This window comes from Gastrolobium bilobum, unplaced genomic scaffold, assembly GCF_033153095.1.
Source record: "Gastrolobium bilobum isolate Gb01-03AN ecotype WA unplaced genomic scaffold, APGP_CSIRO_Gbil_v1 utg14062, whole genome shotgun sequence".
Classification (NCBI taxonomy): domain Eukaryota; kingdom Viridiplantae; phylum Streptophyta; class Magnoliopsida; order Fabales; family Fabaceae; genus Gastrolobium; species Gastrolobium bilobum.
Window position 1 is genome coordinate 361,159 of NW_026898155.1, and position 25,210 is coordinate 386,368.

The 25,210-nt window shown below is 34.4% G+C and overlaps 3 protein-coding genes across 3 annotated transcripts; 1 reads left to right on the forward strand and 2 right to left on the reverse strand.

Moving 5' to 3' along the window:
• Positions 1-138: 138 nt before the first annotated feature.
• Positions 139-2,814, reverse strand: LOC133313346 (uncharacterized). The gene is made up of 5 exons (XM_061514710.1): positions 2,701-2,814; positions 2,520-2,592; positions 1,993-2,358; positions 675-1,015; positions 139-544 (listed from the first exon to the last, which is right to left on the reverse strand). Exons 1-5 carry the CDS (start codon positions 2,770-2,772, stop codon positions 326-328), a joined length of 1,071 nt encoding a protein of 356 aa, XP_061370694.1. The 5' UTR covers positions 2,773-2,814; the 3' UTR covers positions 139-325.
• A 6,003-nt stretch (positions 2,815-8,817) lies between these two features.
• On the forward strand, positions 8,818-15,676 carry LOC133313339 (allene oxide synthase 1, chloroplastic-like). Its single transcript, XM_061514705.1, has 2 exons — positions 8,818-9,504; positions 14,930-15,676. The coding sequence occupies exons 1-2, from the start codon at positions 8,818-8,820 to the stop codon at positions 15,674-15,676; spliced, it is 1,434 nt and encodes a 477-aa protein (XP_061370689.1).
• A 3,913-nt stretch (positions 15,677-19,589) lies between these two features.
• LOC133313331 (wall-associated receptor kinase-like 14) lies at positions 19,590-24,889 on the reverse strand. Its single transcript, XM_061514698.1, has 3 exons — positions 24,106-24,889; positions 21,355-21,432; positions 19,590-21,167 (listed from the first exon to the last, which is right to left on the reverse strand). The coding sequence occupies exons 1-3, from the start codon at positions 24,836-24,838 to the stop codon at positions 19,870-19,872; spliced, it is 2,109 nt and encodes a 702-aa protein (XP_061370682.1). The 5' UTR covers positions 24,839-24,889; the 3' UTR covers positions 19,590-19,869.
• Between the last annotated feature and the right edge of the window lie 321 nt (positions 24,890-25,210).

Here is a 25,210-nt window from a genome sequence, read left to right on the forward strand (position 1 = left end):
TTTTCAGATACGCTAGATTAAAACATCATCGGTCTCGCAATCAAACCAAATTGTTGCACTATGTTGTGTTTCAGAATACCAGCTGCTTGCAAAAAAAAAAAAAAATAGCACTGAACATTATAAACGAAACTTCTCCAGTACTCTATAAAGGAATAAAACAATGAGGTGACATTGTCAAAATCTGACACGGCTAAATGTAAGCCCTTTCAAGTTCAGGACTTACAAAATCACACTCTTCGTTTTCTTGATAATAAACTAATATGATCAAGTCAAGTCTTACAGATACCATCCAAACATATACAACACCCCCCAATCCACGCTAAACTCAATAATTATCTGCTACAGGCCTAGAAGGGAATAGCCTCAAAAGAAACGTCATCAATGACCAAAGGCACACAGCCCCCAGTACTTGGAAGGTCACTATCATTGCAAACAAAGCTCCAATTCGTTCTGCCACGTCGGGGGTGGGAGGAAGCTCCTTCATAGTGAACATTATAGTTTGAGTAAAACGAGCAGCTCTTGTAAGCTGATACAATCTGTATACCTGGCAAATCAAAGTTATTAAAGTTTCCGTTACTCCTCTCCCATCAATGGGCAGATGAGTCAAGCTGCATTAAGATCTTAAATCAAACTGAGAATAATAAAAGCAAAACACAACAAACAAACAGACAAACCTCAAATATAATCGGGACTAGAGGCCAGCAAGATGACCCACGCTTCTCCAAAGATCTCTCAAATGCAAGTTGAGCAGCACAGCCAACTAAAAAAGGAGCTACAGCTACTACAGATGTCAGGCGAACCACTGACCAGTTCACGTACAAAAGTAAGAGAGGAGCAATAATTTTCAAACCCATTGTAAAAAAAGAAGTGTATAGGTATCCTCTGAGGCCAGTGATGAGACCCCATCTTTTTGAGCTGTACTGCAAATAAGGCCTCTGGACATGATCTGCAACGTGCAAAAATATCGCAACTCCAATGTAGAACAGGGCCTCGAAAGATAATGAACTCACAATATCTGCATTTTATTGGCAATAGAAATGTGTATAAGAGATACATCTCCCCCACATTTTACAAGGTTCTTACAAAAGGGAAAAAAAAAAATATATATATATATATATATATATATATATATATATATTATAGAATTCCATTCAGATTTTTTTTTAATAGCAAATTCAACTTCCTTCCAAAGACTGTTCAGAAGTACACCAAACTTGTCCAAAAGAACACCATGGAAACACAAAATTTCCCCAAAATAGCTAAAAGTCATACAAGAAACAAAGGCTTCAATTTTCCATACGTGTTAGTGATAATTCAACCTATGTGTTACTAAACTAATGACTTTTACTGAAGTCTAGATCCACATCATCAAGAAGCTTCAGAAATACAGAAAAAATAAAGGGGAAAAGTGCAATAGCATGAGACATTCACAATTCCACGACATGGTTATTATTCCACAGAAATAACAATGTCAAAACTCAACATCTCATTCTCACATAAGAGTCAAATTCTTTAACTTTTTCTTCTCCCAGATGTTTGGTTTGAGATTGGTAGGATAGTCAGTGAAGGTTAGGTTTTTTATTATATCCCAATCCCATTCATTATCTCAGTGTATAGGTAAATAATATATGTACATAACCAGAGGACATATTAGAACTGAGACTGTTGATAACTCAAAATATTTTTATTTAATTAAGGTTATGATAAAAATTAATGAGATAATAATTAATAGTTTTTTAATCCCCGACTGTATCAAGCCAATAATTACTTTGGTATTAACAGCAGCAAGAGACCTTAACAATGTACCATGGTGCACACAAAACAGAGGGGTGGCATCAGCATATAAGGACAATTGCAACCATCATTATATTGGGGCAGTTTTTTTTGCAGTTTATTTTCTACAGCACAAACGACTAGCATCCAATTTCAAGCACAAAACATAAGGGTCGGAATCCAAAGACAGTAAGAGAAAGTACAAAGTTGTACAAAAACCTGCTAAAATCACATCATTGAAGAAAGCCTCAACTACATTGCCAAGAAAGAACTGAGGTATAATCAAAGACGATACAAACGCAGCAGGAGCTAAGAGCCAGAAGTAAGAGCTCTTCTCTTCTTTGAAGGGGGCAGATTCCAATTTCCCTTCTTCTACCGAATGATATGTCAACCCATAAAAAGAAACAGAACCTGATTTACCACCAAATGGCTCCATCCCATTATGCCCAGTAACAGGCACACTAGAACTTTGGTTCGTATGAACTTCCAAGCCACCATTTACATTGGAATCAGAAGCATGTATACGAGGTCTTTGAAATTTGTTCAATCGCAACACTGAAGGCTCTTTAATCCCCCATTTTAAACCTGAAATCAAAAAAATTAGTTTATTGAATGGATGTGATTGAATAGCGACCCAAAAATGCAAAAAAAAAAAAAAAAAATTCAATTTTTATTTTCTATTTTCTGGTGTTATTCTTAACAACCGAACACAATAACCATGCAATTAGTGTGGGGGGAAACCGTACATTTCAACGCGTTTCCAAACCGAAATCTCTGTCTCTGATATCTGAATGGAGTGAGGGTTCCAATCGCTTGTGACTGCGAATAAACGTTAACAAGTAAGTAAACAGTGTTGAAAAATACCAGACAAGAGTTACAATGGAAGCATAGAAATTCATTCGCAAGTGTGGGTTAAGGTTTACTCACTGAGATTATTCGATTATTAGAGAATTCAAGTGGTTGAGAAGAAAGAGCGCAACAAAGGGTTTGAAGTTCCATCACTTGAATTTAGGGTTTTAGGACAATGGCCTAACTATGCTATCTTCTGTTCCTAAAACCCTCATTTTCTGCCTGCGTTTTGTAGCCTAGCTGTCACACAAGGGTATCCAGGTAATTTTACACGTTCAGTAGATAGAAATTACCTTTTTTTTAATAAATATTTGTTTAGAATTAATGTATAAAAGTGTAATGCTACCACACAAAAAAAAAATGTATAAAAATGTCAAAATAAGTCGAGGATTCAGTCTAAACGATTAAAAAAATGTATGAATAAAGATTAATGAAAATAAAGTAAAATTAATCTTCATCCGACTTCATTCAGCCTCAGATGAGCAAGGTATCGGATTCAAAATTATCATCATTATACGGAGCCGTTGATGAGCACTGAGCGAATTTTCTTTCGCCTTTTACTAAAAAAAATTATCATCGTTATAATTTTTTTTTCTTTTTAAAATTTTCTTAGATGTATTTTAAAAAAGATTTATTTTTTAAGTAATAATAAATCAATTAAAGGTCCAAAATTTTATTTTTTTTTGGTAGGTAAGGTCCACAATTTTAGATTCTCAGTATATAAAAATGGAATTAATGTTTCTTTTGAGATAATTTTATCTCTTACACACATAAAAATATGTAAGACTTATATGGGGCTATGTGAGAAAAAAAAGTATGGATCCCCCGTATTTTTATATATGTAAGAGATAAAATTATCCGTTATAAAATGAAAAATATTAATCTCTTAACACAAATATAAAAAGGAAAAAAAGTTTCCGATGTTACTTTAGATAACTTTATCTAATGTTTATCGAAATTTACAAATGGGTGAGATTGACTCAATTAACCTTTAACACCTTTAATAATTCACTTTTATATATTGAAGAGTAATATTTTTCTTGTGTTACATTAAAAAAGTATTATTTTCTATATTCATATTTTTTAAATAGGTTACACGAGAATTTTTTTCTCTTATCTTCAACTCTTTTTTCTCTCCTATTTATTATTTAGGTAAAAGATAATAGTTTTCTTATCTAATATAAGAAAAGTATTACCCTATATTTAAACATAATTCATTCTTTTTAGATTGGTTAAATTTCTTAGTACAATTTCATTTAAAAAGTGACACGTGTAGCCTTTAATTTCTCTTTAATCATTTTTTATTAATTTTATGTATATAATTTATAATTTTAGATATTTTTAAACTAAAATTTTGGGTTTATTTGCATTAATTATACATGTTTTTTATAAGTTTAAACGTGAATATTGAATGTTTTTCTTAAATTTTTTAATGAATTTGCAATATGACATTATATGTTAGTACTAGTATATACAGATTACATTATCAACTAATTTTTTAATCATTGAATAGAGACATATTTGATTATTTTTTCAAATATGTAAGATTCAGAATATATATATATATATATATATATATATATATATATATATATTAATATTAATAATTACATATATGTATATATATATTTTATACACATATATATATATGAAACAAAAAAAATTAAGGAAAACATAATTTTTTCCTATAATAAGTTTTTGTACATTGTTTTTTTTATTTTATATTTGTACATAATCCCACACAAACAATGTGTATCATTTATTTTGACACAGATAAAAAAAAAAGAAATAAAAAATAAACGTTAACAATTGATATTATATTAAGTTATGTGAGTTACAATTTCATCTCGAGCTAGTATAAAATATAAACTTATTGTGTGTTTGAATTTGTTTATTTAAGGAAAATAATTATGTTAAAACCTTTTAAAAGAACTTAAAAAAAATCTGTAAATTAATCTTTGTCACACATACACTGTGAACTGGCCATCCACGGTAAAAATTATAAAAATTTTGCAAATTCTTTACATTAGTTTTTGCATATTTTTATTTTAAAATGTTAAAAGAAAGAGAAAAGGCGTGTTTGAAGGGTAATTTTCTTATTTTGTTATTAAAAGGTGTGAATAAAATATATACAATGAAATGTCGTAACAAAAATTAATATGGACCCAACAAAGTTGAAAAAGGTTTTTCTTGCAAATAATAATATTATGGGAAAACTATTTGTGCTTTAAAAAGATGTAAGTTGTGTCATTTTAATTTTTTTTATTCTATGTACTCCAGTAGTGCATATTTATAACATGAAAATTTATTTTTCTTTTTTCTTTTTTCAATCACATCAGCTGAAGTGAAAAGTAAAAAATAAAAAATAAAAAATCATGTTATAACTATGTACTACCGAGAGTACATAAAGTAAAAAATTAAAAAAACATAACTTACATCATTTAAAAGGATTCACACTAAACCATAATATTATATACACGTACCTACATAGAGTTAACTCACATTTATATAACTTATTATCTAAACACAATTGATTTTACTTTATTCATTGTATCATATATTTCAATTGTGCTTAATTCACATGGCGCTTACAATAAGATACAAATGATAATTACAATGATTATGGATTTAAGGACAAACCATGAATGTTACAACTTCTAATGGTAAAATTATACATAACATATGTACCAAAAAAAAAAAAAAAAAAAAAATTATACATAACATCCAAATATCAAGAGAGCATTTTTATTTTTATTTTTGGAAATAAGAGAGCATTTTTAGGACGAAGGGGGTACCTATTGCCTATTTAATAAGTCATGAGTGAATGTCTTTGCTTTTTCTTTCTTCAATGTACTAAATAGTGATGCGACCGGAGCACTTAAAATATGATTTCTTATTTTTATTGGATGAATGTACTAAATAGTAGATATGACAAGAGCACTTAAAATATTTTCATATATAAGACGTTTTTTTTTTTTTTTTTTGGAAATATATAAGACGTTTTCTAGAAGCTGAATCAGCACAAAGAAATATTTTCAACCAAACTGAAAATAATCTGGCTTTTTGTATATAAAAAAAGAAGAAGTTGAAGAAAATAACCTGGCTTTTAAATGTGTACGGTTTGTTTTTGCATTTAAATCGTTGCAGAGAATAATTTTACACGATTTGTAGGGAGTAATTACCTCTTTTTTAATATTCGCTTAATAATAATTTTACTTTGAAAAATAATTTGTTTATAGATAAATGTATTGAAGTGTCAAAATAAGTCGAGGAGTCAGTCTAAATGATAAAAAAAGGGTATGAATTGGTTAATAAAAAAAAGTAAAAATAATTTTCATCCGACTTCATTTAGTCTGAGATGAGCTAGTTCTCGGATTCAAAATTATATCATTGTAATTTTGTTTCTTTTTTATTTTTTTAAGAATAAAAAATATTTTGAGTAATAATAAATTTTAAATGTTTTAATATAAGTTAATTTATGTTTTATATAAATTAATTAAATAAAAGCTTTAACGTTTCTACATTAAGTGAATATAGTAAATGAATTACATTCACTCCCAAAATAATATCGTTTTGAATTGAAAAGTTAAAAAAATTATAATAAAAAGATTATTATAACCCTGAAATAAAATTATAATTATAAAAATATCTAATTTTCACCCCAAAGAAACGTCATTTTAGGCTCAATATAGACCGAATACTTAAATAAATCATTAAAGTTTCGCATTTTTAGATTCTAAGTATATAAAAAAAAATGGAACCAATGAGCCAATCCAAATAAGTTAGAACTCATAGATAGTCGAGTTAGACCAATAATTTACAAATGAGCGACACTTACTCTATTAACACCTCTAATAATTCACTCTTATATATCAAATAATAATTCATTCTTTCGAGATAGGTTAAATTTCTCAGAATAATTTCAATTTACAAATGACACGTGTCACTTTAATTTATCTTTAGTCAATTTTTATAAATTATATTTATTATTTTAAAAATTGGATACTTTTAATCTTTATTTTTAGGATTACTTGAATTGATTATGCATATTTTTTTATAATTTTAAATATTTTTCTTAAAATTTTCAAGATTTATATAATTCATTATACAGTTGACATTACGTTATATGTAGGTACAAGCAGTTTACATCATTAACTAATTTTTTAATTATTAATCGGTGATATATTTAATTTCTCTAGTTTTTCCTTTACCTTTTTAAAAAAAAAAACAAAAACTTTTTTCTCTTATTTATTTTTTCTTAAAAAAATCTTTATTTTTTATGTATTTTTTCTTTTATTTATCTTTGTTTTATTTTATTTTTTATGTATATTTTTAATTTTCAATTTCCAGGGTTTTTTATTTTTTCTTTTCTTTTCAGTTTATCGTCCATCAACTTCAATTAATTTAAGATAAAGATGTCGATGTTGATATTAGTTGAAAATATATTTGATTAAAATTTATATTTCTCCACTAATTTATAGATTATCTTACATATTTATTGGTTTTTTAAATATATAACATTATATAAATAATAAAATTAAAAAATTAAGGAAAATATGATTTTTCCTATAATGAGTTTTATACTTTATTTTTTTTAATTTTTTATTTGTTCATAATCCCACACAAACAATGTGTACCATTTATTTTGACGAAGACAAAAGAAAAAGTCTAAGTAAGTAAATCATAACGATTAACATTGTAGTAAATCATATCAAAATGCCATTAGTAAATATCATTATATTTACAAAAATATCGCTGCCAAAACAAAAAAACAAGAAAAATAGCTTTTGAAAACATCTCTAAGTTGTTGTTCTTTTTTAGTTTTAAAAAGTAAAAAAAGATGCTATTTTTAAAACTAATTTTACGGAACACTCTTACGAAATAATTTTTTTTTGTTTTATTATTTTTAAAATTAAAAAATTGTTCTACAGAGCTGAGCCTAAAAATCCAATCCAAACTTTATACAGGGAATTTAGAACTCCATTAAAAAGCATATCCGATGCCAGCACACCTTATGCTTTAATGGGACACTGATCAAAATGTCACGTTTTGGCAAAAAAAATTATCAAAATGCCACGCGAACAGTAAAATTTTCAAAACTGCCACACGGCATAATTCGCTACACAGTGTAGCGAAATATGTCACGTCAGAATGCACAGAACCAAAAAGTGCCATGTGTCAGAATGTTGAAATTCGCTACATAGGGTAGCGAATTTCAACAATTTTGACACATGACACATTTTGGTTCTGACGTGACATATTTCGCTACACTGTGTAGCGAATTATTTGCATGCATAATTCGCTACACTGTGTAGCGAATTATGCCGCGTGACAGTTTAGGAAATTTTACTGTTCGCGTGTTATTCTGATAATTTTTTTTCAAAATGTGGCAAAATGGTCAGTGTCCCTACTTCAAGAGGGAGCAGCTAAAGCAACAGGGCTCTCTTGAAAAGCATATACATGATTATTTCGGCAAAGTTTTGCTCCTACAAGTCACGCTTTTTGGTGTGGGCAATGAGCCTTGCACGGCAAGACTTGCCGCATTAGATACGTAAATTGTTTGAAATCTAAATTAGTTTGGTACTTTTTTTAAGAGTTTAATATTTCTCATATTTTAAAAGATAAATTGTATCTTCTATATATATAGACATAATATAATTTGTAAGAATTATATATATATATATATATATATATATATATATATATAGAGTTTGGTGTTTGTCATTTTAAATGACATAAATTATGTCATTTTAGGAAAGAGATAGACACAGAACAACGGAAATCATGGGAGAGAGAAAATAGGTGATTTTTTTTAATTTAAAATTCAAATTTTCTGTGTCTATATCTCTCTTAAAATGACATAACTTTCTGTTATTTGGAATGACAAATACTTTTCCCATATATATATAAAAAGAAAAAATATAAAGAAAAGAGAGAAAAAGAGAGAATATGAACAGCAGGCAATTTTATCTGTTATCCTTTCTTTACATCTTTAGTCAACATTTTAAGTTTTCAATGGTAATCTGGCTTTAAATGTTTCTAAATACAAGGCTTGTGCTTAAAATTAAATCTCTATAAAGACAAGGCTAAATTGATACAAAGTGATCCCAAATAGCCAGAATTATTAGATAAACATCCTTCTTCGCTCAGTTTCTCATTTTCTACACGCTTACTGTGTCTAAAGTGTGAACCCAAATGGCATCATTGCCAATGGCCGAAACCAGCAATCTCCCACTCCGCAAAATCCCCGGAGATTATGGCATCCCCATTATTGGACCCATCAAAGACCGCCTCGACTATTTCTACAACCAAGGCCCCGACAAATACTTCATGTCCCGCTCCCTCAAGTACCATTCAACAGTGTTCCGCGCCAACATGCCACCTGGACCTTTAATTGCTTCCAACCCAAACGTCGTCGTCTTGCTCGACGGAAAAAGCTTCCCGATTCTCTTCGACGTCACCAAGGTCGAGAAGAGAAACGTGTTCACCGGCACTTTCATGCCTTCCACCGAACTCACCGGCGGTTACCGAATCCTGTCCTATCTCGATCCTTCCGAGCCAAAACACGAACAGCTCAAGCGCCTCATGTTCTTCCTCCTCAAGTCTAGCAGCAGCCACGTCATCCCCGAGTTCAATGCAAGCTACACAGCACTCTTCGACACCTTGGAGAAGGAGCTCGCAGCAAAAGGAAAAGCTAGTTTCGGAGATGCCAATGATCAAGCCGCGTTTAACTTCCTTGCTCGCTCTTTTTATGGGACCAACCCCGATGACACAAACCTCGGACGTGACGGTCCGAAGCTGGTACAGAAATGGTTGGCGTTCCAACTCAGTCCCATTCAGGTCTCGGGCCTTCCCAAGCTTCTAGAAGATTCTATTTTCCACATGTAAGGGCGTAATTAGGGGGGAATGGGAAAGGGGATTTGAAAGGAGAAAGAGGAGTTGAGAGAGAGGATGATAAGACTTTTGCCAAATAACTCATGCCATTGAGTGATTGATTTTTCATATTTAAAGGAATTGCAAAGCCTAATCTAGAATTCAAATTGCTGAAAGGTAGGAACGTATCATCCTAAAAATAAGCATTAACAACTAAGTCCTAAAAATAAGTACTGGAATAACAACTTTCTCTAATAAAGCAATTGCTATTTTATTGAAACTAAATTAAATGCTACTAATGGTTGGGCCTGTCATGTGACATAGTCCATTAGACGTGTTGGGGCTTGCCGTTGACGTCTGGGCCTATCTGTGGTGGGCTGATATGTTACATCCCCTTGGCCATCTAAACGATCCATGTCCTCATGGATGGAAATATTTTGTGATCCGCTAGCATTCAATGTGAGCTGCACGTCTGGATGTGAGTCAGCCTGAGCTACTGACCGTTGGGTAGTGTGCATTGGAGCGGCATTGGGCAGTGGAGCGGCGGTGTCATTATGATTGAGTGGTGTCATAATGGCATGGGGTGTAGCTTTTGATGGACGCGTTGGAGATGTATGGGAAACCCCGTCAGTCTCCTTGGATGCATCTTCTTCAAACATTGATCTCTCCTCTTCCCAAGTGGAGTCTTCTGGAGCGGAGTCTGACCATTGCACAAGAACCTCCTTGATTTTTTTTCCTCTTCTCCATATTTCTCGGTCGCCAAGTATGGCCACTGCCTGGTGTAGTGGTTTGTTGTCCCTCGTTTGTGTTGGTAACTGATGGACTTTGTACGGCGTCGCTGAGACGAAGGGTCGGAGGAGGGAAACGTGGAACACTGGGTGAATCTTGGAGGAGTCAGGGAGTTTTAATTTGTACGCAACCGGTCCGAGCTTCTGTAATACCTCAAATGGTCCATAATATCGCAGCGAGAGCTTTTGTGTACTCCGTTTCTGCAATGATATTTGACGGTATGGCTGTAACTTCAGTAACACTAGATCTCCTTCTTTAAACTCCCAGGCCTTTCTTTTCTTGTCACTGTAAGCTTTCATGGATGCCTGAGCAGTATTTAAGTTTTGTTTCAAACTTGTCATTATTTTGTTTCTTCTGGACAGATCTGTGTCGATTGCTTCCAAGTTGCTCGTTCCGAGACAATACGTTAACAGATTCGGAGGGGGAATACCAAACGTTACTTCAAACGGTGTGAATCCTGTGGATCTGTTGAATGATGTATTGAAATGAAACTCTGCAAAGCTTAAGATCCTGGACCATGTTTTTGGATTATCGTGGACAAATGCTCGCAGGTATTGCTCCAAACATCTATTAACACGTTCTGTTTGTCCGTTGCTTTGTGGGTGATAGGCTGAGCTGTACCGCAAGTGAGTACCTTGGAGGGCAAACATTGCTTTCCAGAAGTTGCTAAGAAAGATAGGGTCACGGTCGGAGATGATGGTTTTTGGAAAACCATGAAGTTTGCCGACTGACTCCCAGAATGCGTTTGCAACTTTTACCGCGGTGAAGTTTGCGGTTAAGGGTACGAAATGGCCTCCTTTTGATAACCTGTCCACAATCACAAAGATAACAGTAAAGCCGTTAGAGTTAGGTAAATGGGTAATGAAGTCCATGCATAAATCCGTCCAAATGGTGTTTGGGGGTGTGATAGGTTGCAGTAGGCCATAAGGGGAGTGATTTTGTGGTTTGATTTTCTGACAAATCTCACACTGTTGGACAAAGTTTTTAACATCTCTCTTCATCCCTTTCCATGTAAATGTTTTGTTCATGCGCAGGTAGGTGTTTTGGATCCCAGAATGTCCTCCTTGCAAGGAACTGTGAAACTCGTGTAGCAACGTGTTCTTCAATGAGGAATTTGCTGGAATGAAGATTCTGCTTTTATGAAAAAGAAAATTTTTTGTAAATTTCCAGTCCTTCCATTCATTTGGTTCTGTAATAATGCCCTGGATGACTGTAATAGTGTAGGCGTCCTCATTTAACTCCTGCTGTAATATGTCTGTGAAGTTGCATGTTGGGCCTGTGATTGCTGCTAGCTGGGAAGAGGGTAAGTTGCTGCCCTCTTCTGGAATTCGGGACAAGGCATCTGCTGCTGCATTTGTTTTGCCTGATTTGTAGACAATGGTGTATGAAAATCCCAAGAGTTGTGACAGGAATTGTTGCTGCTCCGGAGTTTGCACCACTTGGTTCATCAAGTGGTAAAGGCTTTTATGATCCGTGCGAATGACAAATGAAGCTCCTAGTAGGTATTGCCTCCATTTAGAAACGCCGCTAGTGATAGCAAACATTTCGCGTATGTAGGTTGACTTCTTTTGCATTGTTGGGGATAATTTTCGGCTGTAATAGGCAATTGGGCGATCATTTTGCATGAGAACAGCACCGATACCAACACCAGAAGCATCCGCCTCTAATATAAAAGGAATTGTGAAATCCGGAAGTATTAAAATAGGTGCTGTAGTGAGTAGTTCTTTCAACTTGTCGAAAGCAGATTCTTCCTTTGTACCCCAATTAAATCCCGCCTTGGAAGTTAGATCACTTAGAGGAGCAGCTATTGAAGCAAAATTCTTGATGAAACGTCTGTAGTAACCAGCCAAACCTAGGAATGCGCGTACTTGGGTCACAGTTGTAGGCTTAGTCCAATTTGTAATTGAACTAATTTTTTCTGGATCAGGGGCCAGTCCTTTCCCTGAAATGATGTGACCTAAAAACTGGATTGTATCTTTGGCAAACATGCATTTAGATTTTTTTGCAAAGAATGAATGTTCCCGTAGAGTAGATAGTACGGACATTAGGTGATTTTGGTGGTCCGTTAGGTTCCTGCTGTAGATCAAGATATCATCAAAGAATATCACTACAAATTTCCTTAAGAAAGATGAGAATACCTCGTTCATAGTAGCCTGGAAAGTAGATGGGGCATTTGACAATCCAAAAGGCATAACCAGAAATTCGTAGTGGCCCTGATGTGTTCTGAACGCAGTTTTATGAATGTCATTGCTATCCATTAAAATCTGATGGTACCCCGAACGTAAATCCAGTTTTGAAAAAACTGAGGCACCATGTAATTCATCCAGTAGTTCATCAATAGTAGGTATTGGGAATTTATCCTGTACTGTTATTGCATTTAGAGCTCTGTAGTCCACACAAAAACGCCAAGTACCATCTTTCTTTTTTACCAACAATACTGGGGAGCTATAGGCTGAATGACTTGGCCGTATGATTCCTTCTTTGATCATCTCAGAGACCAACCTTTCAATTTCATTCTTTTGGTAATGTGGGTATCGGTAGGGACGCACCTGAATTGGTTTGGTATTAGGGAGGAGGTGTATGTGGTGGTTTGTTGGACGATGTGGTGGAAGATGGGTTGGGGTGTTGAAGACGTCAGTGTAACGGTCAAGAATTGGGGATATGGATTGTGGGACAGGAAGTGAATGGTCGTTGTTGGGTTGGTGTGGGGTGACGGACAAGCACATTGGATATGCTTGTATGGGTTCATTGGCAATTAGTTTGTTTAGTTGGGAGTTAGTTATGGCTGAAGGAGTGAAGGTAGTGTTTCCCTGAAGAGTAATGGATTGTGAGTGATGGGTAAAGGTCATGGTCAATTGTTGGTAGTCTGTGGTCACTAGTCCCAATGTTGATAACCATTGCACCCCGAGTACGACATCCGCGCCTTGTAGGTCCAAAACGAAGAGATCAATTTCAAAGGTATGTTGTTTCTGTAGCGTAATGCGGACCTTGGTGCACATTCCTTTACAGTATAAATTGTCTCCGTTCCCAACCTGAACTTTGAACGGGCTAATTGATTGGATGGGTAGTTTTATGTGACTAGCGGCCCGTTCTGTGATGAAATTATGGGTGCTACCATTGTCTATCAGAATTTGGACAGAAGTACCTTTTATTGAACCAGTTAAACGAAATGCTTTGGTTGAGTGGTGACCAAAGAGAGCGTTAAAACTGATTTCTGGGGATGTGGGTAAATCTGGAATGGTCTCTTGAGGCGGTATATTGTCAGCCTCTTGTTCTTCTTCCTCAACTAGAATACACATAAATGCTGATCCTGATTTGCATTTGTGCCCAAAAACATACTTTTCATCACAGTTATAACAGAGTCCCTTTTCTCTTCGTGCTAGCATCTCTGTTTGGGATAAGCGCTTTATTGGGAATGGTGTTGGTTGGGATGTGGGCTGCTTGGGTGATTGGTATGTATTTGTGGTCTGTGAGCGTTGTCCCCAGCGCACAGTGCGATCTTCTGCCTCTGCAAAGTTTCTGGCTAGGCCCCATGCTGCGTGAAATGTTTCTGGTAAGTGTGCTTGTACGTCGCCACGGACCTTAGGTTTTAGGCCCGAGATGAACATACTCTTCCTTAGGCCGTCGGGTATTCCACTGACTTTGCTAGACAAAGTTTCAAATGTGTTTTGATATTCACGTACGGTGCCGGTTTGGGTAAGGCGGCATAGAGCTCCTGCCGGATCTTCATAAATGGTGGGTCCGTACCTGCTGATTATTGCTGTACGAAAGTCCCTCCAATTCGCAATCAATCTTTCACGGGATAGATTGCGGTACCAACTAGAGGCTGGTGCGTCCAAGTGGAAGCATGCAAGTTTTAATCGCTCAGGTTCTGTGACAGTATAATAATCAAAATATTGATCAACTGCAAATAGCTAGTCGGTGGGGTCTCCTTGGGCAAAGCGTGGGAAATCCAGTCGTATTGGTTTTGGGCGGGTGGTTTCCGGCCGTCCTGGGTGAGCTCCGAGGACGCTGCTTGTTGCTGCGTTCGTTCGGTGAGTGTCCATGAAATTGGTCATCTCCGTTTGAAACCGTTCCATCATGGTATTCATTTGCTCCTGATTGCTACGTTGTACCTGAAGGAGGAAAGCTTGTTGCCTTTCTTCAATCGAGGCGATGAGGGTATTCTGCCGTTCCTCATGCATATTGATTTGTTCCTGCATCTGCGCCATACGAGTTTTTTCAGCCATGGAGGTGAGTCACAAGAATGAAAGCACCAAAATGTAAGGGCGTAATTAGGGGGGAATGGGAAAGGGGATTTGAAAGGAGAAAGAGGAGTTGAGAGAGAGGATGATAAGACTTTTGCCAAATAACTCATGCCATTGAGTGATTGATTTTTCATATTTAAAGGAATTGCAAAGCCTAATCTAGAATTCAAATTGCTGAAAGGTAGGAACGTATCTTCCTAAAAATAAGCATTAACAACTAAGTCCTAAAAATAAGTACTGGAATAACAACTTTCTCTAATAAAGCAATTGCTATTTTATTGAAACTAAATTAAATGCTACTAATGGTTGGGCCTGTCATGTGACATAGTCCATTAGACGTGTTGGGGCTTGCCGTTGACGTCTGGGCCTATCTGTGGTGGGCTGATCTGCTACACCACACCTTCCGTATCCCTCCCTTTCTGGTACGGAATGATTACCGGAGGCTTTACGATTTCTTCTACGAGTCCTCTGGGTTGTTGCTCGACGAAGCGGTGCGGCTTGGCGTTTCGAAAGAAGAAGCTTGCCACAACCTCTTATTCGCCACGTGCTTCAATTCGTTTGGGGGAATGAAGGTTTTCTTCCCGAACATGCTGAAATGGATTGGACGAGCGGGGGTTAAACTTCACACCCGGTTAGCTCAGGAGATCAGGTGGGCCGTTAAATCTAACGGCGGAAAGGTGACGATGGCGGCGATGGAAACGATGCCGTTGATGAAGTCGGTGGTTTATGAGGCGTTTCGAATTGAACCGCCGGTGCCGTTGCAGTACGGGAAGGCGAAGCGTGACATGGTGATCGAGAGTCATGAGAACGCGTTTGAAGTAAAAAGAGGGGAGATGCTATGCGGGTACCAACCGTTTGCGACGAAGGATCAGAAAATATTCGAGAGAGCAGAGGAGTTTATAGGGGATAGATTCTTGGGTGAGGGGGAGAAGTTGTTACAGCATGTGCTTTGGTCGAATGGTGCTGAGACGGAGGAACCGAGTGTTGGTAACAAGCAATGTGCTGGCAAGGATTTTGTAATTTTGGTTTCTAGACTTCTCGTGGTGGAGCTGTTTCTCCGTTATGATTCATTTGAGATTCAAGTTGGAAGCTCGCCTGTGGGTTCTTCAGTTACCCTCACTTCTCTCAAGAGAGCAACCTTTTAGATATTTCTATGGACTTTGTGCATATCCTTTCATCTTCTTGCTTTTTAATCTGGAGTATTTTAAAGATTCTGATAGATTCATGCACTGGTCATATGATGTATAATATACATCGCAGGGGATGCATGATGGATGCGTTCCAAGGGGTGTAAATAAAGGAAATATTATGTTTTTAATAAATAAAAGGGAAATAAGATATATGAATTTAGTGTTTTAATGATGTTTTAAACGAGTTACGGTGCAAAGACGTTCTTGCGGAACAGACAGCTGCACTATTTGATTAGTTTAAGTTTGAAGACTTTTTTCTTTTTTACCTGAATATCAAATCAGGGATGTAATGTAGTCCTGATTAAAAGTATTTTTTAAAATGAGGAATATATTTTAAAAGAATTAAAGATTATAGCCATTAATTAAAAAAATAATTAAAATTATGATATATGTTATAAGGGTTTTATATTTGTCATGTTACATCACCCAATTCCACTTTTCTACACACTAAAGAGGTGGGGTCTACATATTTTTTTTCTCTTTTATTATTCCACTCTCTCTCTCTTTTGTTGTGTATATAAAAAAGTGGAATTAGATCATATAACATAATAAATATAAAACCCATGTTATAAAATAAAGAAGAGAAATAGAGAAAGAAGGGTGAAGAGAGAAAATATATGGAGATCAAACAAGAGTTCTCGGAAAATATAGAAATATCACTAACTTATAAATTCATTCATCATCTAGTCTTCTAGAGCTTTCAATCAAGCTTGCGTGCTAAAAAATAATTCTAACAATTGTCTTAATTATATCTAAGGTCATTGCTTATAACCATAATATTTTACATTTCTAAAATTATAATTCAAAATATTTACTTCAGGAAATATAATTAAACTCATTGATTCATAACTGGAATATGTCCATTTAGAATATTTACTTCAAGGAATATTCACTTTATTGCTATTTCAGGAGCATAAAAAATAAAGAATATAAAGAGAGAATGGGTAGAATATGCTGAATTAAAAAGTGTTAAAGAATACCCACCATGCAGACAAAAAGAAAAAAAAAAAAGTCTTTCCTTTGTGGGTTCATCAATCTTAGTTTGATATGAAAGAGGCTACGCTTCCCTTTGTGGGTTCGTCAATCTTTGTTTGATATGGTAGATATTATCGTATAGATAACGTGTTATAAAATAAAGGAGAAAAATAGATAAAGAAAATTAAAGAGAGAAAACATATGGAGAACAAAGAAGAGCTCTAGAAAATATAGAAATATCACTAACTTATGAATTTATTCATCATCATATTTTTTTATAAAAGTTATATCCTTATATAGGACTATACATAAATAAAAGAGTAAGTACATTTTTTTTTGTGAGAAGAGTAGGTACACTTTAATACACCATTAGGATGGTAGTTACATGGTATATCAAAAGTATGAGCTATCAAAAGATCATCCACACGTCATAAGGCATATGAAAGACCACATATCATTAACATATTAAAATAGATATTTTACAACAACACATTTATTTTAATTTTTTTGGGTACTCATTTTAAATTTTAATTAACTGTTATTTTTCTTCTTATTTTCATCCATTACTTTAAACACATTAAAATTCAAATAAACTTTCAGCTTATTTAATAACACATGCTACTTACTAATTAGTAATTACAAGAGAGCACATCATAAGGAGTAAAAAAAAAAAAAAATTGATACTGATAGCTATCGGAGTATCGCACCATACATCTTTAGCTGAATGTACAAGTGGCAACAGAGGAATGATGGGGGAGTTCGGTATGAAGATGGAGCATATTTTCAATACACTGAGTAGATACTTTCTTAACAAAAAGAAAAAAATAAGAATGTGATAGAAAATAATTATAAAAATAGAGATATTGTAAATGTATTTTTTTTTCTCCATATTTGATAAAGGATGTGACGAGTGATTGGTATATCCACAACACTGAAAATATTTTTTTGTAAAGGGAGCATATTTTCAATACATTGAGAGTAGATATTCGCTTAACAAAAAAGAAAAAAAGGATATGAAAGGAAATAATTATAGAGGTAGGGATAATGTAAATATATAACTTTTTTTCATATTTGGTAAATGATGTATCATGTGATTGGTGTATTCATAGCACTAAAAGTATTTTCGTGAAAGGAGTATATTTTCAATACACCTGGAGTAGGTACTCCCTTAATAAAAAGGGAAAAAATTGAGATATGAAAAAAAAAAACTATAAAAATATGGATAATGTAAATGTATTAATTTTTTTCCATATTTAGTAAAGAGAATAATGCAATCTTTGTGATTCTTGTATTTAATGCTTACTTTATTTAAAGAACAACTAGTGAACTAGGGTTCTTTAAAGAGAATAATGAATTAGGATGTCAAAGAGTTGAGTCTTAAATAATTTTGGGGTATCAATCGATGATATGAAAATGACGTTTAATTCTTGGATTTTGTTTTCTTACTTTGTTATTTAATTTAGTTTTTATATAATTCTCTTAATTAATTTCCAACTTATGCTTGAATAGCAAATGAGTGGTTGAAATCTAATTATCGTGAAAATGATATTCATGCTTATATATTTTATTTCTTGTATGACCGGTGTATTTACCGAGCATACAATATATAAAAAACTGAACCAAACCAGAAAAATGATTCGTTTTTGGCAAACTGAACCGATTTTAACAAATGGTTAAGTTTTATAATTTGGTTTGGAGAAAATGGTTTGGTTCCAAAATTTGGTTTGAAAAAATGTGATACGATAAGATCTAATTTTTGGTTTGGTTGGATTCATTTAGATTTTCACACTCCTAGAGATCGATATGATCTGGTTTTTAACTCAAAGTAAACTGAATTGATAAAGTGGTTTGGTTCGAACTGATTTTGAAAAAATTAATTTTTTAATGCGCTTTAAATCGATTCACATTTATTTAATTTTTGTTCCCACTCCTAAATTTTAATTTAGAAGTAACTATTCAGGTTGACACGACACCGTACAAATTTGACGCGAACACGAATACACTTAACATGAACACAACAAAAATTTGAAATCAATTTAAAGCATTCAACACAAATATGATCTGCTTATTTTGCTGGTTGACACGACACGACATAACACGAATAACCCGCAACCTCAAAATGTGTTGTTTATTATACAAGTTGACACAATATGACATGACATGAATAGCTTGTTAACATCAAAATGTGTAACTTATTATGCGGGTTGATACGACACGATAAGAAACGAATAACTTACTTATGACACAACACGAAAAACTTATATAAAGATTAAAGAAGGTCAATTTGTGGTTCACAGATTAACCCGCAACACGACTTATATTTTTTCGTGTCAATTCTAACCAACACAAATACGACACAAATTTAAAAATGAATTAAACTGAACACAAATTTTCCGTGTGTTATTCATGTCGTTTAAGTGAATATATTAAAAATTAACATCCCTAAATTTTATCTTCATATCGGGCAGTTGGGTATTGAACGTACGCAGTTAATCTGATGAAAAGAGATGTTTTGTTTATTGAAAGCTACTGATCGTTTTCCTTTTCCTTTTCCTTTTCACATATTACTTAATTGAGATTAAAAGATTTGAGAAGTTTCCTATGTAACGCTTTCATATTTTCAACTTCATTTTCTTCCATCTTTCCTGAATCAAGTATATGAATTGCCTCTGCGTGGAAAGGTGGAAGAATGAATAAATTCGTTACTATTAATTTCATGTATATTAATGGTTTAGCTTCTTTTCTATTCAGGTAAGAGACTACAGTTAATAAGATCACACCGGAAATATAGGAGGGCCACAAGAATTTAATATAGATTAGCAAAGTATATGCCTATGTTTATTTTAGATAATCCAACATCACTGTTCCAAGGAAAATTTTTATTACGAGAATAATTAATCCATATATTTCAATTTAGGAAGATCTAAGTAAGGAATGATGATTAATCCATATTCAAAGAATGATTGATGGTTAATCAAGCGAGACTTGGATCAATCATGAATCCTGATTTGGTTAATTTCCCCCCTAATAGAGACCTATCCCAGTGCAAACGGCTTGTCATGTCCCTTCTACCTTAGCAATGAGACATAAAAGGGCTTGTTTGTTTGCCTCCTTCGAGATCATTCAAAGGATTTACAAGCAGACTATTTGATGAAACAGAGAGCTGTCTTAGCTCAATCATAGGACTTACTCGGAAAACTATTTGACGAAGGAGAGCTCTGTTCACTCAACCACATGTCTGGGTCTTGCACCGAGACTGGTGACCTGCTTTTGGGCCTTTGAGTTGAATTTAAGCTCACGGGCCCTGTTTGCAGGCTTAGATGTTCTTCTTTACCCTTTGGCCCAACCACATTCACTATGGTGCTTAGTGGTTTCTCACTATCATTGGAGGAAGAAGAGCAACAGGACAACTCCGTCGAAGTTGTGCAATTGTTGTATCCTAAAGTTGTCCACTTACTATGCCTAAGCTGCTCTAGCTCTGTTGCTACTTCTGTCATCGAAGGCCTCATATCCCTGTGGAATGCAAGGCATCTGAATGCCAACTCAGCCATCTTGTGTATGGAGGAAAGGGTCCAAGCATCATTACTTGTTTCTTGCTCAAGGAATGGGTCTATAATCTCATCCAAAAGCCCTTTCCCAATCCTATCTGCGGCAAGAGAAGCCAGATTTACTTCATTATGAGGACGAGAGAAGTCCACCACTTTCAGTCCTGTTATGATCTCAACAAGAACAACACCGAAGCTATATACATCACTTTTATCAGAAAGGTGAAAGTCTTGATGGTACTGTGGGTCAACGTAGCCAGGGGTTCCTTGTGGGGCAGTTGAAATGTGGGATATTTCAGTCATCCCAAGTCTAGAAAGACCAAAATCTGCTACTTTGGATCCAAAATTGTAGTCCAAAAGTATGTTGCTTGACTTGATATCTCTATGGTAAATGGGGGGATTAATGGCTGAATGAAGATGTGCTATGGCTTGTGCTGTTTCAAAGGCAATTGTGAGTCGAACTTGCCATGGAAGTCCATTCCCTCTCTCCCTTTGCAAATGCTGACATAGTGTTCCGTTGGGCATGAACTCGTAGACAAGGATTTGTTCTCCATATTCAATGGTACAACCCAACAACCGAACTAAATTGGTGTGGCTCACCGAGGAAAGGAGCTTGATCTCATTCATTACTTGCTCAATACTGTCGGTGTCTCTGTGTTTTATCCTTTTGATGGCAACCCATTCATCATTGTAAAGTTTTCCAGCATAAACTGTCCCATATGCCCCAGTTCCGAGCCGTTGTTTCTCTGAGAAGCTATTCGTGGCTCTCTCAATGTCTTTGTAGGGATAGATAGGAACGCTGTAATTGCCAGTGGCTTCAGTTAAGCGCCTTTTTGTGCTCTTTGTCACTCTCAATTTGGAGCGCCGGCGAAAGAAACAACATAATGAACCCAGAGTAATCATCAGTGAAACACCGAAAACAAATCCTGCAAAATAAGTTAAGTTTCCACATTATTAAGCTAGTTTGCAGCAAACAAGGTGTCAAACTTGTTCTAATTATAATTATTAGTTAATTTGCATCTTAAGTTAATAAATTTTAAGAGCGAAAAAGATGTGTAGTTGATAATTAGTAATCCCAAATGGTTTTAGAAATATGAAATAAGCACAAGTTACCTCCAATTAAGACAACAAATTTCGCTGTTCCTCCACATTGGCCAGACAGGTACTTCGCTGCGTTGCATGCTGATGAGGCTGTTTGTTTTCAAACCCAAATTCACATGATACAATTAGTAACTCAGAAATATTAAAAACTAAAGTTGAGCTAGATGGAGTTAAGATCGTTAGTAGAGAGGCCAGAGTTTTGAAACCAGAAAGATAATTAATTGGAATCGGTATGATTCAATTAGGAGTGGTTCGATATTTGTGTTGTAACTGAGAAATACTTCGAGGGATTCAATGGTTGATCCTCTGATTTCTCCAATTTTTGTTCTTTGGTTAAATTCGTTTACCAGCACCAAGCAACAGCCTGATAGCTAAATAAGCGACAATTTTAGCATGAGAAATCTCTTACTCTATATCATGAGATGTGTATAACATAAGTTGCAACTGTGAGAAATATATAGTTGAAGTGTGAGATAACGATAATTTTTTTTTTTTAGTACAAATAACGATAAATTAGTATGATACACACTTGATATAATAGAATAGGATGTTTTTCTTGACCTGAAAATACCTAAGAATTTCTAGCTAAATAATTAGCCAGTCCGTATCTCCCCTGTTCATCTCAAACCAACACTTTTTTTTTTTTTTCATCTTTTCAACTGAGTGTCGCGACCCCACCGGACATCACTTATTAATTTTTTTTTTTTTTAATTCAAATGAATGTCACATGGGTGGTCCATGACACCCATTAACTTTTAAAATATCAAAATGCTGGAGATATTACTACATGAATAGTATTTATTTTTTCATAATAAAATTGTTCAGCATGATAAAGGAATAGTAGACACTTAATTACCCAACAGTCTAGCAACATCCTAACTATATCTCAGAATTTGACTTGTTTAAAGGATAAAGAATTCGATTCCCAGAGTCTCAATTCCTAATGAGGATAAAAAGATACAAATTTAAAACCAGATTAATGGATACATTACTAGTCCATGATTTGCTATTCTTATATCATTGGCAACGATTATATTATGAAAAAATAAATATTATTTACGCAACAATATTTAACTCTGACGTTCCACTCCAGCAATTTGATATTTTAAAAATTAATCAATGCCGCAGGCCACCGCCGCAACACTCATTTGAATTGAAAAAAAAAAGAAAAGAGAATTTAATGAGTGTAGACACTCGTTTGAAAAGGAAAAACTACAACAATGAATGTCGTGGGGTAAAGTTGTGGAACTGACAACTCTCCATTAGAAATTACTTTTTCTATGATAGCAAAAGAATGAAAAGGTTATTTGACCCAGATAGGACAAACAGTCGGTTTTAAAACAACTAAAACTTCAGTAAACATAGACTCAATTTATTGTCAATTTAGTTTATAAACTTTTATATTTATCATTATAAATAATTATTAAATATTTAATAAATCATATCAATTACGATAAATTAAAAAAATGCTAATATCCTAGATTTTTTAAAATAAAAAAAAAACTATTTGCGCATAAATAAAATGACCTATTTTTTTTTTAAAAAAAAAAAAACCATAGACTTTTAGGTAAAACTTCCCTTTCTTGCGGGCAACAGACTCCTCCAAATTTCATATACAGACAAAAAGGGAAAGTAAAGAAAAAGGAAAAGATGCCGGAATTTAATGGACCGAATAATGAAAAGAAAATTTGACCACTTGGCTAATTGATTAGTCTGGTTGACTTTAATTCCCCGTAATCATGGGCAGCTCCAATAAATTAAGTGACAAGCATGTTTCAGGTTCTCTATTTCTTCCCTCGTTACTGCTTGCTGTTGCTGCCGGGTCCTACTTGTGTTCTTTATGGCAATCTTTCACGGCTGGGGGACACTCTCATCTCATCTCATCTCATGACTTGTATCTATATGATGATTTTTATTATTTATTGACAGTTATTTTTACTTCGCTTTTTTTTTTTTTTTTTAAATAACATATACTCTAATTTTTCTCATTTGTGTTCAATATAAGGTGATATACACCTAGTAAACATGTATCAATCCCTGTATTATTAGTTCTATATTACATATAAATTGATATAAAAATTGTAGTGTAAAAAAATTAATTTTTTTATTAATAATAATTATACTTTAATTATTTGGATGTATTTTTAAAGTTTATACTTATGATATAATTTTATATTGTCATTTTTAATAAAAAAATTAAATTGATTAATATATTATTTACTTATCAAAAGCATTTACCTGTATTTAAAATTTGTATAAGAAATTAATTAAGATATGTATCATAAACAATTAGCAATTTATATAATGATAGTATATATACAATAAAACTAAAAGAATCAGTGAAACGTGATTTTTTTTATTTTTAATTTTTTTGTATAAAAAGAAGCGTGACTTTTAATTGTGTATATGGGAAACATTGTGGCAAATTACTGCATAAAACAAAACATTTTCAGCATGGAATTATTTCCTATAGACAGAAAGAAAAGTCGTCAATGTCAGAATAAAATTAAAAGAATAATATGCAGAAAGGGACTTGAATTATTAAGCTTTTGTAAAAATTCTACGCAGACAGAAAAAAGTTTAGAATAACGAAGTGTGGACTCTAAGCTTGAACTAAACATCTACTTTATTTATTTATTGGCAGTAAAGCATTAATTTTGATGCGATTATTTAAGTACAAAAAAATGTTGGGCTAGAGCTACGCTATGTTATTAATTAATCTAATATCTTAAGAAAATTAAGGAGAAAAAAAACAAAACTGACCTTTGTGGCAGCCTGTTCCGGCCAAAAACCCATCGCCGACGAACCCTTCCTTGCAGCGACACCGGAACCCGGGTTTTCTATCAAGCGGCGATTCAATTATGGAACAATTGGCATGATCAGAACATTGACATTGATCTCCCTGAAGCCACCATCCAAGCTCTATTGTGGCTACTTCCAAGGACACAGCCGCACCCGAATTGTACCTTAAATCATCTGATGATATAGACGACATAAAGTACTCGCACCCGATTTGCTCTAAATTTTGTTCACTCACGAAGCCCCTCGTGTTGTTCTCAAAGTAGCAACTAAAATTGCTGCTGCAACCTTCAGACTCAAAGTGAGTCTGCACCAGGGTCCCTGGTAGCGTGCAGGGCAAGAGCGTTTCGGTGCAGTTCTTTAATAGGATCACGTTTGCTGAAGTGGGTGCGTATTTGTGGCTGAAGAGTTGATGGAATCGATCAAATGGGCGATTGCAAAGGGCTTTGATGCCCACGATTATGCCGTCTGCGTTTACTGATAGGACTGGGAATTCACCGATGTAGATTCCGCCGTCGGGGGTGCAGTTGAGGCGGATTGTGCAGCCGGAGGAAAACCCAAAAGGATAAGGGAAAGGTTTGGCTGAGCCGCATGTTTGGTGGCACTCGCGGTAGTTCACTTGGGCTGTGATTATGGGAAGGAAGATTGATACAACACCTAAAACTAAAAGGATCACAAGTGGGTGTTTTGTGATCATGGCAGAGATTATCTACGGAAGGGGATTTCTCATTTATTCAGGGAGAAAAAGAAAGACACAACAGAGAGAAGAGACAAGCTTTTATTTTTGGTCACTGAGAGACTTTTGTGATTGATCGGAGAAATGAGGAGTGACGAGAAAAAATAGATTAAAAGAGAATATCAAACAAACGCAAAGACTTTTGGGGTTGATCAGGATCAGAAATGGATGTGATTTTCCAGATAGGAATGCTTTTTGATTGGGGTAACGTGTGGACATAAGACATGAAATCCGTTAAGAAGACTGACTAAAAGGGTGGCAAATTTGTTCTGTTCCACACCTATCTCAGTCCTTGTATTTCTTTTCACACTCCTGAAAGAATAGTTTAAGGGA